General features: G+C 38.8%; 1 protein-coding gene across 3 annotated transcripts in view; it reads left to right on the top strand.

The window, feature by feature from the left end:
• ACTL6B (actin like 6B) overlaps positions 1–14,806 on the top strand; it is a 110,675-nt gene that overhangs the window by 58,521 nt on the left and 37,348 nt on the right. For all 3 annotated transcript variants that reach the window (XM_063449798.1, XM_063449799.1, XM_063449800.1), the window contains one exon: positions 8,515–8,604. In XM_063449798.1, coding sequence (XP_063305868.1) covers positions 8,515–8,604 — 90 coding nt within the window. The remainder of the gene's footprint in view (positions 1–8,514; positions 8,605–14,806) is intronic.

The following is a 14,806-nucleotide window of genomic DNA, read 5'->3' as shown; positions in this document are numbered from 1 at the left end:
GATACAAACACTGACACACATGCGGATACACAGACACACATACAGACAGTGGATAAACACCGATAGTGTGTGCAGATACCAGGAGCTGAGATAGGGTGAATATCTGGATATGAAAGTGAGTAGGTGTGCAATGGTACTGTGCCTTTAACCCCTTAAGACCGCAGCCAAATGTACAAGTTGTGAACGAAACAAAACGTAAACAAAACCTGGCATTTGCGCTATATGTCTGTCCAACCGAAATTCACCTCTTTCATATTAAATGCACCCCCCCTTATTATATATCATTTTATTCAGGGGAAACAGGGCTTTCATTTAATATCAAATATTTAGCTATGAAACATAATTTAATATGAAAAACATGGGAGAAAATAAGATTTTTTTTATTTTTTTAGTTCTACATGACATTTTAACTGTCAATGTCATAATACTGTTTGCTTTTACTGCAATAAAATACACATATTTGTATTCAGCGATGTCTCATGTGTAAAACAGTACCCCCTATGTACAGGTTTTATGGTGTTTTGGGAAGTTACAGGGTCAAATATAGCACGTTACATTTGAAATTGAAATTCGCCAGATTGGTTACGTTGCCTTTGAGACCGTATAGTAGCCCAGGAAATAAATTTACACCCATAATGGCATACCATTTGCAATAGTAGACGACCCAAGGTATTGCAAATTGGGTATGTCCAGTCTTTTTTAGTAGCCATTTGGTCACAAACACTGGCCAAAGTTAGCGTTAGTATTTGTTTGTGTGTGAAAAATGCAAAAAACGCCAATTTTGGCCAGTGTTTGTGACTAAGTGGCTACTAAAAAAGACTGGACATTCCCCATTTGCAATACCTTGGGTTGTCTACTATTGCAAATAGTATGCCATCATAGGGGTAATTTTTATTCTTGGGCTACCATAGGGTCATAAAGGCAACGTAAGCAATCTGGCGAATTTTAATGTGAAAAAAATGAAACACAAGCCTTATATTTGACGCTGTAATTTTTGAAAGCACCATAAAACCTGTACATGAGGGGTACTGTTGTACTCGGGAGACTTCGCTGAACACAAATATTTGTGTTTCAAAACAGTAAAAAGTATTGCAGCAATAATATCGTCCGTGTAAGTGCTGTTTGTGCGTGAAAAATGCAAAAAACTTCACTTTTACTGGCGATATCATCGTTGTAATACATTTTACTGTTTTGAAACACTAATATTTGTGTTCAGCGAAGTCTCCCGAGTAAAACAGTACCCCCCATGTACAGGTTTTATGGTGTCTTGGAAAGTTATAGGGTTAAATATAGTGCTAGCAAATTAAATTCCCTTTACTTTCGGCATGGGTGGTCAGGCAGGTCCCGCTAATTGTACTTAATTAGGATACCTAATTATGTAAAAATATTACATAAATATATGTGTAGAATTAATATATGTGTATATATATATATATATATATATATATATATATAAATTTCTTTTAAATATTTTTATTTATATATAGGTATATATATAGTGATATATACGTATATATTTATGTATATAGATATATATATTATTTCGTTCTACGTGTATTTTGATATATATATATTAATATCACAATACAGTTAGAACGAAATAAAACACATCTATATATTTTTTAATATTTTATTTGTAATTATTTTTTTATTTTATTTTTTTACGTATTTACATATTTTTTTATATTATATATAAATATATATATAACAATAATTGTATATATATTTAATCAGTATCAGTCTACGTGTAATTTGATATTAATATATATATATAATTATATATATATTAATATTAAAATACACCTAGACAGTGTATGTGTGTGTGTGTGTATATGTGTATATATATACTTAGATCATATATATAATATATATATATGATCTAAGTATATATATATATTTTTACACTTATTTTAATTTTACACGTATTTTAATTTGATTTCCAGCCAGCAGGGGGACTAACTGTCATTACAGTTAGTCCCCCTGCTGGCAATGCACCAGCCAGCTATCCCGGCCATGTGATTGTGAGGTCTTCGCGAGGACCTCACTCTCACATGGCCCGGGAGGGCTGAAGAGGATGGAGGTGCCGCGGGGGGCTCCCTGGGAGTCCCCCCAACCGCGATCGCCGGCGACCGGGTAAGTAACAAAAAAACGGAGGGCGTACTATTACGCCCTGTGGCGTTTAGAGACACTTTAAAAAGGACGTAATAGTACGCCCTCCGGTCTTAAGGGGTTAAGAGGGAACTGATGTTTATAAAAGGTAAAAGCAAGATAAATAGCTTATAGACATATAATACATAAAATGAATGAATAAATGAATAAGTGAATGGATGAAAAAAAAAAAAAAAGGATAAGTTTGTGTCCGAAGCAAAACTGTGCAGTGCAGGTGCCTCTATTACTGCTATGAAACAGAATGGCTGGCACTTGTACTAAACAGTATACTCTGTGTCTTACAAAGATACAGATGGAAAAAGTACACAATGGGAATATAATAGCGATACAGTATGTGGAAATGTAAGCTAAACATTGTTACAATATAACAGCAGTACTAAAAAGCACAATGGGAATATAATAGCGATACAGTATGTGGAACTGTAAGCTAAACATTGTTACAATGTAACAGCAGTACTAAAAAGCACAATGGGAATATAATAGCGATACAGTATGTGGAAATGTAAGCTAAACATTGTTACAATGTAACAGCAGTACTAAAAAGCACAATGGGGATATAATAGCGATACAGTATGTGGAAATGTAAGCTAAACATTGTTACAATGTAACAGCAGTACTAAAAAGCACAATGGGAATATAATAGCGATACAGTATGTGGAACTGTAAGCTAAACATTGTTACAATGTAACAGCAGTACTAAAAAGCACAATGGGAATATAATAGCGATACAGTATGTGGAACTGTAAGCTAAACATTGTTACAATGTAACAGCAGTACTAAAAAGCACAATGAGGATATAATAGCGATACAGTATGTGGAACTGTAAGCTAAACATTGTTACAATATAACAGCAGTACTAAAAAGCACAATGGGGATAGAATAGCGATACAGTATGTGGAACTGTAAGCTAAACATTGTTACAATGTAACAGCAGTACTAAAAAGCACAATGGGAATATAATAGCGATACAGTATATGGAAATGTAAGCTAAACATTGTTACAATATAACAGCAGTACTAAAAAGCACAATGGGGATATAATAGCGATACAGTATGTGGAAATGTAAGCTAAACATTGTTACAATGTAACAGCAGTACTAAAAAGCACAATGGGGATATAATAGCGATACAGTATGTGGAACTGTAAGCTAAACATTGTTACAATATAACAGCAGTACTAAAAAGCACAATGGGGATATAATAGCGATACAGTATGTGGAACTGTAAGCTAAACATTGTTACAATGTAACAGCAGTACTAAAAAGCACAATGGGAATATAATAGCGATACAGTATGTGGAACTGTAAGCTAAACATTGTTACAATGTAACAGCAGTACTAAAAAGCACAATGGGAATATAATAGCGATACAGTATGTGGAACTGTAAGCTAAACATTGTTACAATGTAACAGCAGTACTAAAAAGCACAATGGGAATATAATAGCGATACAGTATGTGGAACTGTAAGCTAAACATTGTTACAATGTAACAGCAGTACTAAAAAGCACAATGGGAATATAATAGCGATACAGTATGTGGAACTGTAAGCTAAACATTGTTACAATATAACAGCAGTACTAAAAAGCACAATGGGGATATAATAGCGATACAGTATGTGCAAATGTAAGCTAAACATTGTTACAATGTAACAGCAGTACTAAAAAGCACAATGGGGATATAATAGCGATACAGTATGTGGAACTGTAAGCTAAACATTGTTACAATGTAACAGCAGTACTAAAAAGCACAATGGGAATATAATAGCGATACAGTATGTGGAAATGTAAGCTAAACATTGTTACAATATAACAGCAGTACTAAAAAGCACAATGGGGATATAATAGCGATACAGTATGTGGAAATGTAAGCTAAACATTGTTACAATGTAACAGCAGTACTAAAAAGCACAATGGGAATATAATAGCGATACAGTATGTGGAACTGTAAGCTAAACATTGTTACAATATAACAGCAGTACTAAAAAGCACAATGGGAATATAATAGCGATACAGTATGTGGAACTGTAAGCTAAACATTGTTACAATGTAACAGCAGTACTAAAAAGCACAATGGGGATATAATAGCGATACAGTATGTGGAACTGTAAGCTAAACATTGTTACAATGTAACAGCAGTACTAAAAAGCACAATGGGGATATAATAGCGATACAGTATGTGGAACTGTAAGCTAAACATTGTTACAATGTAACAGCAGTACTAAAAAGCACAATGGGAATATAATAGCGATACAGTATATGGAACTGTAAGCTAAACATTGTTACAATGTAACAGCAGTACTAAAAAGCACAATGGGGATATAATAGCGATACAGTATGTGGAACTGTAAGCTAAACATTGTTACAATGTAACAACAGTACTAAAAAGCACAATGGGAATATAATAGCGATACAGTATGTGGAACTGTAAGCTAAACATTGTTACAATGTAACAGCAGTACTAAAAAGCACAATGGGGATATAATAGCGATACAGTATGTGGAACTGTAAGCTAAACATTGTTACAATGTAACAGCAGTACTAAAAAGCAATGGTTCTGAAACTGGATGGGAACAAAAAAAAATACAGTTTCTTAGACAAAGAATAAAATATATGAAAAAATAGGTATTGTTAAAAAATATGCATCAGGAGAAATTCATACAGATGTTACCAGTCAATATTGAAGTCAGAATTATTCAGAGACCTTCGGATTGTACTCGGATGGATGTAGATTAAATGTCTTGCCGCTTGTGATAATACCGCCAGTGAGGACAGCGTGTTCATACAGCACGCGTCCCTGCGGGAGCCTCACTCCGGAGGAGCGTGTGCTGTAGGCGGCTCCGATTCAGCAAAGAAAAAACCGACAGGTCCTGTAGGAGTACTGGCTTCAAATGATGTACGGATGCTGGGTCTGTATCCTGATGTGTGTCCAATAGTCTTACGCGTTTAGTAGGTGAACCCCTACTTCTTCAGAGACGGATGGAGAACCATTGCTTCGGTAGTGCTTTATATACATGTCCTACTAATTGATTAATGTGACTTTTTATGCAACTAATAAAACATCAGATAAAAGCATTTTGCATATTATATGTTGTGTGTAAATACAATAACATTGTATATGAACAATAAATACAATAATAGATGAATTGCCGAATGAAAATAGAAATAGATATAAATAATAATAATAATACAAATCACAATAAAAAAAAAAAATTAAAAACAGAGAACTCCCAGCTAACTTTTTATCTACTGGATGGATTTGTCTGATTTTTGCTTATTCTGAATATGTAATTTTTATAAAGATTGGACGTATATTTTTAAAGTTATAGTACATATATAAAAACTGTATTTTTCCTGCTTGTGATGATTATGTTAACCCATTGTGTACCATAATTATATCACAGGCAGAGGGGAGGGTTTTGTGTATAATTGCTGGGAGTGTTTTCTGTAATGTATGTGTGTTATTGGTTGTTCTGTAAAACCCTGTGGGTGGTTCTATGTAGGGAAAATCTGCATAAAAGAAGGCCCTTTGGTGCCAAGTAAAACAGATCTTCTTGACCCTCAATACGTAGCCTTGTCTCGTTATTGGAGGGAGCTGCTATAATCACACTGGGGATTACTATGCTCTGTATACTCCCCTGAGCTTTAATCACTCAGGTCTTTTAAGAGCTTGTTCCTGATACGCTCTCCTGGAGGAGAGGTCTTCCCCACACGGTCCAGGAGAACAGAAGCTGATCCAGGGTGGACAGAAGACGGCGCGGCTCCAGTTAAGCTACGGCGGTTGTGGAGTCTGCAGTGGTTGTGGTGTCTGGTGCGGTGCTTGTGGTCCTTGGCACAAGCTAGGAAGCATTCATCAACGGAAGGTACTCGGTCGGAGTACGGGGAGTTCCGTTACAATGCTTGTAGCTGAAGAAGCAGTAAAATATCCAAGACAAATTCCCCCAGTAACTGGACGACACACAGTTCTGGGAGTCAACTGAGCTTTATTTGACTACACATGGCTGTTATGCACTGACCTTTACATGGGGTCTCTCACACAACATTACAGGGGTTTCCCTCCGAAGATCCTCTGTGCCTGAGAGATAATTGCGTGAGAAAAACTCTATAATTTCTTTATCTCTCAGGTACAGAAAAATCTACAATAATTTCAATAACACCCCAAAAACACATTTTAATATTTCAGAACCCCACGAAAGTCATAACCAAATAGCTGGGATCTGAGCTCACATTTTGACAAAATATCACTCGGATCCCTTTGATGGTTCGTGAACACAATTCGAGTGACATTTTGACCAGTCGGCCACGAGGTGGTGCCCCAAAACAGCTCCAGAAAGAATAAGGCAACGACCGATCATCTTTCGGGTAAGAAGGGAATAAAAAGTATATAACAGCGTTAGTTTTCGGTGCATGCATTAAAAACTTTAGTCACCCTCCTGTTTCCTAACTTTAGGTGCTGGAGGGTGACTTCCCTGGGGTGGCTGCCTCTGGCACTCTGGCTCCCTCCTCTCCTCCCCGACGCTCTCCTCCTGCGCGACTCTGTTAGCTGGGAGGAAGTGACGGCTTCCTCCCAGTGCTCTCACGTCATTACTCACGTCACCCCCATGCTCTTGGGGCAACCCGATGGCAATGAATTTCCTGGGGCTCGGTCAGCACTGCAATGCTTTAAGAGGAAATGAATTGCCATCAGGTGGCCCCAAGAGCATGGGCCACCCAAAGGGCCTCTTCAAAAGCGGCCCGGGCAGCATTACAATGCCGTCAGGCAACCGTTTGCAGGGGTTGGCAGGGCGGCCGGGCCCCCTGGAGTGACGGGCCGGTCGCAGCTGTGACCCCTGCGACCACGGTAGATCCGCCACTGTCTCTGGGTGTTCTAAAGATTACAGGGAGGGGGTGGGTAGGTCTCTTGGTCTTCTAAAGATTACAGTGTAGGGTGGTGTAACGGATCACCTGGCACCCCGACTGGGTACCTCCGTTGATGGATGCTCCTAGTGCTTCCCGAGGGCTCCAAGCACTCCACTTGACACCATAAGCACTGCAGACCCCACGAACCGCCGCAGCTTGGTTGGAGTCTTGCCGTTTCCTACCCACCCTGGACCTACGACAAGGCTCCAGATTCCAGTGGGTGAACCTCTCTTTCCCCAGAGAGTGAAGCAGGAACAGGAACAAGCTCTTACAAGAGCTTAGTGATTATTCAAGGTAGTATGAAGAGCATAGCAATCCCTTGTAGCAGATTCCCCCAATAAGAGACAGGACTCTAGATTGAGGGTGAAGTAGAACAGAGAGTTTAATGGCACACACTGGTCTTTTTTATACAAGTTTTACAGCGAAGGTGACGTCCAGGTGAACCTAGTTGGGCACAGAATACAAAACATACTAGCCAATAAAAACAGAGGTTTACATTCAGACACTCCCATACAGTGTACACAATCTCTGCCTGTGATACAGTTAACGAAGACAATGGACTTACTCAATTAACTCAAAGCAGAAAAAACATACATTTTTACATACCCCAAAAAGCACCCCCAAATACAACATATCCCCACAAACGTTACATCCTGATAGCCCCGATATGGGTGAACAACATATCCAAAAATCACCCAGATCGGTTCAGGGGTTCAGGAATTTCCTGGAAGTCTTATTTTTGCCCCACCGTGCACATGGTCCCATGCCCAAAACAGTTCCATATACTCAACGACAAAACACTGCTGGACAATTTAAGATGGCCGCCGCCACATGTTTGAGTCTGTTCCAGTTAAAAGTCCAAGAGCAGAAACAGTACTTTTGAACATGTGTTATCACAGGGCCCATAGTCCCAGGGTAGGAGGCTGGCAAACAGGCCCCTTCCAAAAACTCATGGCAACCTCCTTTAACCCCTTAAGGACACATGACGTGTGTGACATGTCATAATTCCCTTTTATTCCAGAAGTTTGGTCCTTAAGGGGTTAAAAAGAGTTTGTCACAGGTGGGAAGGTCTTTAGTTGGTATGTCCTTTAACAGATAGATAGATAGATAGATAGATAGATAGTGTGATGTTAGCCACCATCACTGGGAGCAGAAGATAGATATTTTACACAGCCTGGTTGGTTGGAAGAGCTCCTGAGAGACCGTAGTCAAGCTTCGGTTCATGGGGCTGACGCGTTCCAGGGTCCAAGCAAGGTGAGTACGGGAGCTCTGTCACAGATAGATATACCCATCCTGCTCCACTCAGTTGAAACCAAACTGCATATTTTAGATTTAAATTGTTGATCTTGAGAAATAATCTCAAGCTGTTTTTGCCTAAATGATACTTGCTTTTTTCAGCTCTGTAGAATTGACTGTTAAATAAATAAGCCCTCATGTGATTTACATTTAAGGAGCCTGTACGGGAAGGGTCATCCCCAAACTGGAGGAGAAAGGACAAATTACCAGCAGTTACCAAATCCTGGCAAAATTACATGTGCAATGTGAGTATTAAATCACTGCTGTGAGTATTAAATTACTGCAGTGAGTATTAAATTACCGCCACGAGTATTAAATTACCGCCATGAGTATTAAATTACTGCTGTGAGTATTAAACTACTGCAGTGAATATTAAATTACCGCCACGAGTATTAAATTACTGCAGTGAGTATTAAATTACCGCCACGAGTATTAAATTACTGCAGTTAGTATTAAATTACCGCCACGAGTATAAAATTACTGCAGTGAGTATTAAATTACCGCCACGAGTATTAAATTACCGCCACGAGTATTAAATTACCGCCACGAGTATTAAATTACTGCTGTGAGTATTAATTTACCACCACGAGTATTAAATCACCGCCACGAGTATTAAATTACCGCCACGAGTATTAAATTACTGCTGTGAGTATTAATTTACTGCAGTGAGTATTAAATCACTGCCACGAGTATTAAATTACTGCTGTGAGTATTAATTAACTGCAGTGAGTATTACATTACTGCCACGAGTATTAAATTACTGCCACGAGTATTAAATTACTGCAGTGAGTATTAAATCACTGCCACGAGTATTAATTTACTGCAGTGAGTATTAAATTACTGCCACGAGTATTAAATTACTGCCACGATTATTAAATTACTGCAGTGAGTATTACATTACCGCCACGAGTATTAAATTACCGCCACGAGTATTAAATTACTGCTGTGAGTATTAATTTACTGCAGTGAGTATTAAATCACTGCCACGAGTATTAAATTACTGCTGTGAGTATTAATTTACTGCAGTGAGTATTAAATTACTGCCACGAGTATTAAATTACTGCTGTGAGTATTAATTTACTGCAGTGAGTATTAAATTACTGCCACGAGTATTAAATTACTGCCACAAGTATTAAATTACTGCAGTGAGTATTAAATTACCGCCACGAGTATTAAATTACCGCCACGAGTATTAAATTACTGCTGTGAGTATTAATTTACTGCAGTGAGTATTAAATCACTGCCACGAGTATTAAATTACTGCTGTGAGTATTAATTTACTGCAGTGAGTATTAAATCACTGCCACGAGTATTAAATTACTGCTGTGAGTATTAATTTACTGCAGTGAGTATTAAATTACTGCCACGAGTATTAAATTACTGCTGTGAGTATTAATTTACTGCAGTGAGTATTAAATCACTGCCACGAGTATTAAATTACTGCTGTGAGTATTAATTTACTGCAGTGAGTATTAAATTACTGCCACGAGTATTAAATTACTGCTGTGAGTATTAATTTACTGCAGTGAGTATTAAATTACTGCCACGAGTATTAAATTACTGCCACAAGTATTAAATTACTGCAGTGAGTATTAAATTACCGCCACGAGTATTAAATTACCGCCACGAGTATTAAATTACTGCTGTGAGTATTAATTTACTGCAGTGAGTATTAAATCACTGCCACGAGTATTAAATTACTGCTGTGAGTATTAATTTACTGCAGTGAGTATTAAATCACTGCCACGAGTATTAAATTACTGCTGTGAGTATTAATTTACTGCAGTGAGTATTAAATTACTGCCACGAGTATTAAATTACTGCTGTGAGTATTAATTTACTGCAGCGAGTATTAAATTACTGCCACGAGTATTAAATTACTGCCACGAGTATTAAATTACTGCAGTGAGTATTACATTACCGCCACGAGTATTAAATTACCGCCACGAGTATTAAATTACTGCTGTGAGTATTAATTTACTGCAGTGAGTATTAAATCACTGCCACGAGTATTAAATTACTGCTGTGAGTATTAATTTACTGCAGTGAGTATTAAATTACTGCCACGAGTATTAAATTACTGATGTGAGTATTAATTTACTGCAGTGAGTATTAAATTACTGCCACGAGTATTAAATTACTGCCACGAGTATTAAATTACTGCTGTGAGTATTAATTTACTGCTGTGAGTATTAAATCACTGCCACAAGTATTAAATTACTGCTGTGAGTATTAATTTACTGCTGTGAGTATTAAATTACTGCTGTGAGTATTAATTTACTGCTGTGAGTATTAAATTACTGCCACGAGTATTAAATTACTGCCACGAGTATTAAATTACTGCTGTGAGTATTAATTTACTGCTGTGAGTATTAAATCACTGCCACGAGTATTACATTACTGCTGTGAGTATTCATTTACTGCTGTGAGTATTAAATTACTGCCACAAGTATAAAATTACTGCTGTGAGTATTAATTTACTGCAGTGAGTATTAAATTACTGCCACGAGTATTAAATTACTGCTGTGAGTATTAATTTACTGCTATGAGTATTAAATCACTGCCACGAGTATTAAATTACTGCCACGAGTATTAAATTACTGCTGTGAGTATTAATTTACTGCTATGAGTATTAAATCACTGCCACGAGTAGTAAATTACTGCTGTGAGTATTAATTTACTGCTATGAGTATTAAATCACTGCCACGAGTATTAAATCACTGCCACGAGTATTAAATTACTGCCACGAGTATTAAATTACTGCTGTGAGTATTAAATTACTGCTGTGAGTATTAATTTACTGCTGTGAGTATTAAATTACTGCCACGAGTATTAAATTACTGCCACGAGTATTAAATTACTGCTGTGAGTATTAATTTACTGCTATGAGTATTAAATCACTGCCACGAGTATTAAATTACTGCCACGAGTATTAAATTACTGCCACGAGTATTAAATTACTGCTGTGAGTATTAATTTACTGCTATGAGTATTAAATTACTGCCACGAGTATTAAATTACTGCTGTGAGTATTAATTTACTGCTATGAGTATTAAATCACTGCCACGAGTATTAAATCACTGCCACGAGTATTAAATTACTGCCACGAGTATTAAATTACTGCCACGAGTATTAAATTACTGCTGTGAGTATTAAATTACTGCTGTGAGTATTAATTTACTGCTGTGAGTATTAAATTACTGCCACGAGTATTAAATTACTGCCACGAGTATTAAATTACTGCTGTGAGTATTAATTTACTGCTGTGAGTATTAAATCACTGCCACGAGTATTACATTACTGCTGTGAGTATTCATTTACTGCTGTGAGTATTAAATTACTGCCACGAGTATAAAATTACTGCTGTGAGTATTAATTTACTGCAGTGAGTATTAAATTACTGCCACGAGTATTAAATTACTGCTGTGAGTATTAATTTACTGCTATGAGTATTAAATCACTGCCACGAGTATTAAATTACTGCCACGAGTATTAAATTACTGCCACGAGTATTAAATTACTGCTGTGAGTATTAATTTACTGCTATGAGTATTAAATCACTGCCACGAGTATTAAATTACTGCCACGAGTATTAAATTACTGCCACGAGTATTAAATTACGGCCACGAGTATTAAATTACTGCTGTGAGTATTAATTTACTGCAGTGAGTATTAAATTACTGCTGTGAGTATTAATTTACTGCAGTGAGTATTAATTTACTGCAGTGAGTATTAAATTACTGCTGTGAGTATTAATTTACTGCAGCGAGTATTAACTCACTGCCACGAGTATTAACTCACTGCCATGAGTATTAGATCATTGCTCCCCATAGTCCCCATCTCGGCAGCACATTAGGGGATAATTGCTAATTATTAGTCAGTGTAGTTTCGTTTGGGATCTCGTAATAAATACGTTTCCTGCAGAATATGAATCCTACATAGCACTGGTGATGGTGTGATATTCCTCAGTAGTTATGGTTAGTAAATCCATATCATTCTTGTAATGGTTCCAGGGAACCCCTGTGACAGCTGGGGATATGCAGGGGGGCTACTGGGGACTGGCATATATATAATGAAAAAAGCCTTGCACTCCTACTTAGAGTTATTTGACCCGGTGCTTGATTGCACTAAATGTATGAAAGAAAAAATTCAGCACCCCCAGGTAGCTTTCTTAGGAACTTCTTTTACTAAAATGTGTAACAGTCAACGCTTCAGTTCCATTCAGGAACTTTCGTCAGGACAACCACGTTGTGTATATATATATATATATGTGTGTGTGTATGTGTATATATATATTGTGGCGAAACCGACCTCGCCACGTGTCCTTGGAGGGGGCTGATTGCCCGCCTCTTGCCTTTGGACTATGGACCAGACTTTATGGGAATGTGATACCCCAGATAGCCATACCATGGAGCCTATTCATATAATGAAAGACTATGGGAAAGACTTTAGCTCCATGGCAATTGTACTGTGTGAATAGGATCTGCGCGCTATTCGGTAGTTTTGTGCGTGCAGATCCCAGCTATCTGGGGATATGTGAAATGTCTGTGTGTTATGTGTAAAAGGTGACTTTCTGTATTTTAAAGTGTTTTATGTCTTTCTGTAACCATGTGGTTAATGGAGTCTGTCTCTGTGCTGGAGATAATTAGATTACTTCTCCAGCACAGAGAAGGCTCTGTAAAAAACAGTCTGAGCTGGAAAGCCAGGGGTTTTAAAAGATACTTTACTAACTTTTGAACCCCTGGTCTGATCCATGCCATTTTTTTTTTTTTTAATTCTTTATTTTTGTAGTGCAGGTGAGTACATACCGCTTTTCATGCCCCAACGGCATAGAACTAAAATAAAAATACAGGATACATTGCTTACATGGTATAAAAGCATTGCGATTGTCCGGCACTAATTTTTTAAGGTATAGTAACAGGTGTATAAACATGCTTGTGTGAGTTATCTAGTGTTCGATTACAGTATCAGCTTTCCTAATAGGTGAGGTTTCATAGAAACTTGGTGAAATGTAATAATACAAGAGGTTGATTTCAGACTGTTTCTGCTTTGTTTTGGAACTGCTAGGTAAGATATTTCCAGTATGGCTGCCTTGTCTGTGTGTGTGTGGGATGTGCTTTCAGCCCCAGAGAGGTGAGAGCGGTCTGGGTACAGTGAGTTGACTACTTGGCAGTGAAACTAGATGGAGGTGCGTTTTAACATAAGGTAGGGTAAAGTGGGCATCACTAATGTTGAGTTCTGTCAGGTTAAAACAAAATTGTGGAACAACGTGCTTCTAAGGCATGAAATAATAGTGTTTCCCAACTGGGTATGGTCGGACTTGGGGTAGTCGGCACCCTGACTTATTGACTTATCCCCATCTCAGTTCTCTGCCCTTTAACCGATGCCATCTCTGGTGGCTTGGTAGTTGCTTCCCTCTGCTGGCAGTCGGTAGACCCACAGTGGCTCGTGCTTGCTGGGCTGTCGGCATGTCTTCCACCCCAGTCTGGGTGAGTGATTAGACTGTGGTCTTAGATCCAATCTTTCCGCTGTTTGGCTGTATTGCCAGTATGCCCCTGGGACCCGCTGGTTTCTGCTCTCCCTTGGCTTGCTCCGGTGTGTACAGTGGCGCCGGCGTCTCTTGTAGCGTGTGTGAGTTAGCGGTCCGGGCGTGGGTCGGGACTTAGTGGCTTTAGGCTTGCCTGATGGTTCCCTTGCTACCGGATGCGCCCGCGAGGTTCTGCTTGGTGGCAGGAGGAGACGTTTCTTGTAGCGCCATTTCTGTGCCTGTTTCTCCTCGTGGAGTGAGCCTCAATTTTGTGAGCGTGTAGGCAGCCGTGAAGGTGAGTGTACCTCTGTGCCTGGGGTCAGTGCTTGTCGGTCCTCTATTCTTCGCCAGAATGCCTCGAATATGGCATTCAGCCTTGCCAGGATGTCTGGACCTTCTTTTATGCCAGGCGGCCCAGTTGCTATCGGCACCATTCTGGGATGGATGGGCCCTGTCTGGATGTGCTGCTCCGTTGCGTGGGTGAGCTCTCTTGGGACCGGGATGACCCCCGCCGGTCCATAGGGGGAAGAACAAGGGCTTTTTGTCATGCTTACCGCCGTGGCAGACTGCGGGGAAGCGGCCGCCTCCCCCGCGCCCGCCATGCCTGTAGGCCGCAGGTAATTTTCCGCCATGTCGTGCACAAAGTGCTGATTGTTTGGTGTCAGCATGTACCCCACAGTGGCACCTCACTATTGGGGGCACTTTCGTGTCGTTTTGATGCCCTACAGGCCTGGTTTTGGCTTAATTCTTGCCTGCAGTTAGAGGAGCTATACAGTTTCGTGTCTGCTCGGCTCAGCGGTTAGGCCCCGCCCTCGATCCATGCCATTTTTTAATATGTTGTTCCCCTGAATGGATTGATTGTGGATATGTATTTTTATGTGAATGTGATGTATGGTTTTAAAGTTATGAAAGTTGTGTAA

The sequence above is a fragment of the Pelobates fuscus genome, chromosome 3 (assembly GCF_036172605.1).
Source record: "Pelobates fuscus isolate aPelFus1 chromosome 3, aPelFus1.pri, whole genome shotgun sequence".
Classification (NCBI taxonomy): domain Eukaryota; kingdom Metazoa; phylum Chordata; class Amphibia; order Anura; family Pelobatidae; genus Pelobates; species Pelobates fuscus.
Note: the sequence above shows the minus strand (reverse complement) of the source record. Positions and strands in the feature narration are given on the sequence as shown.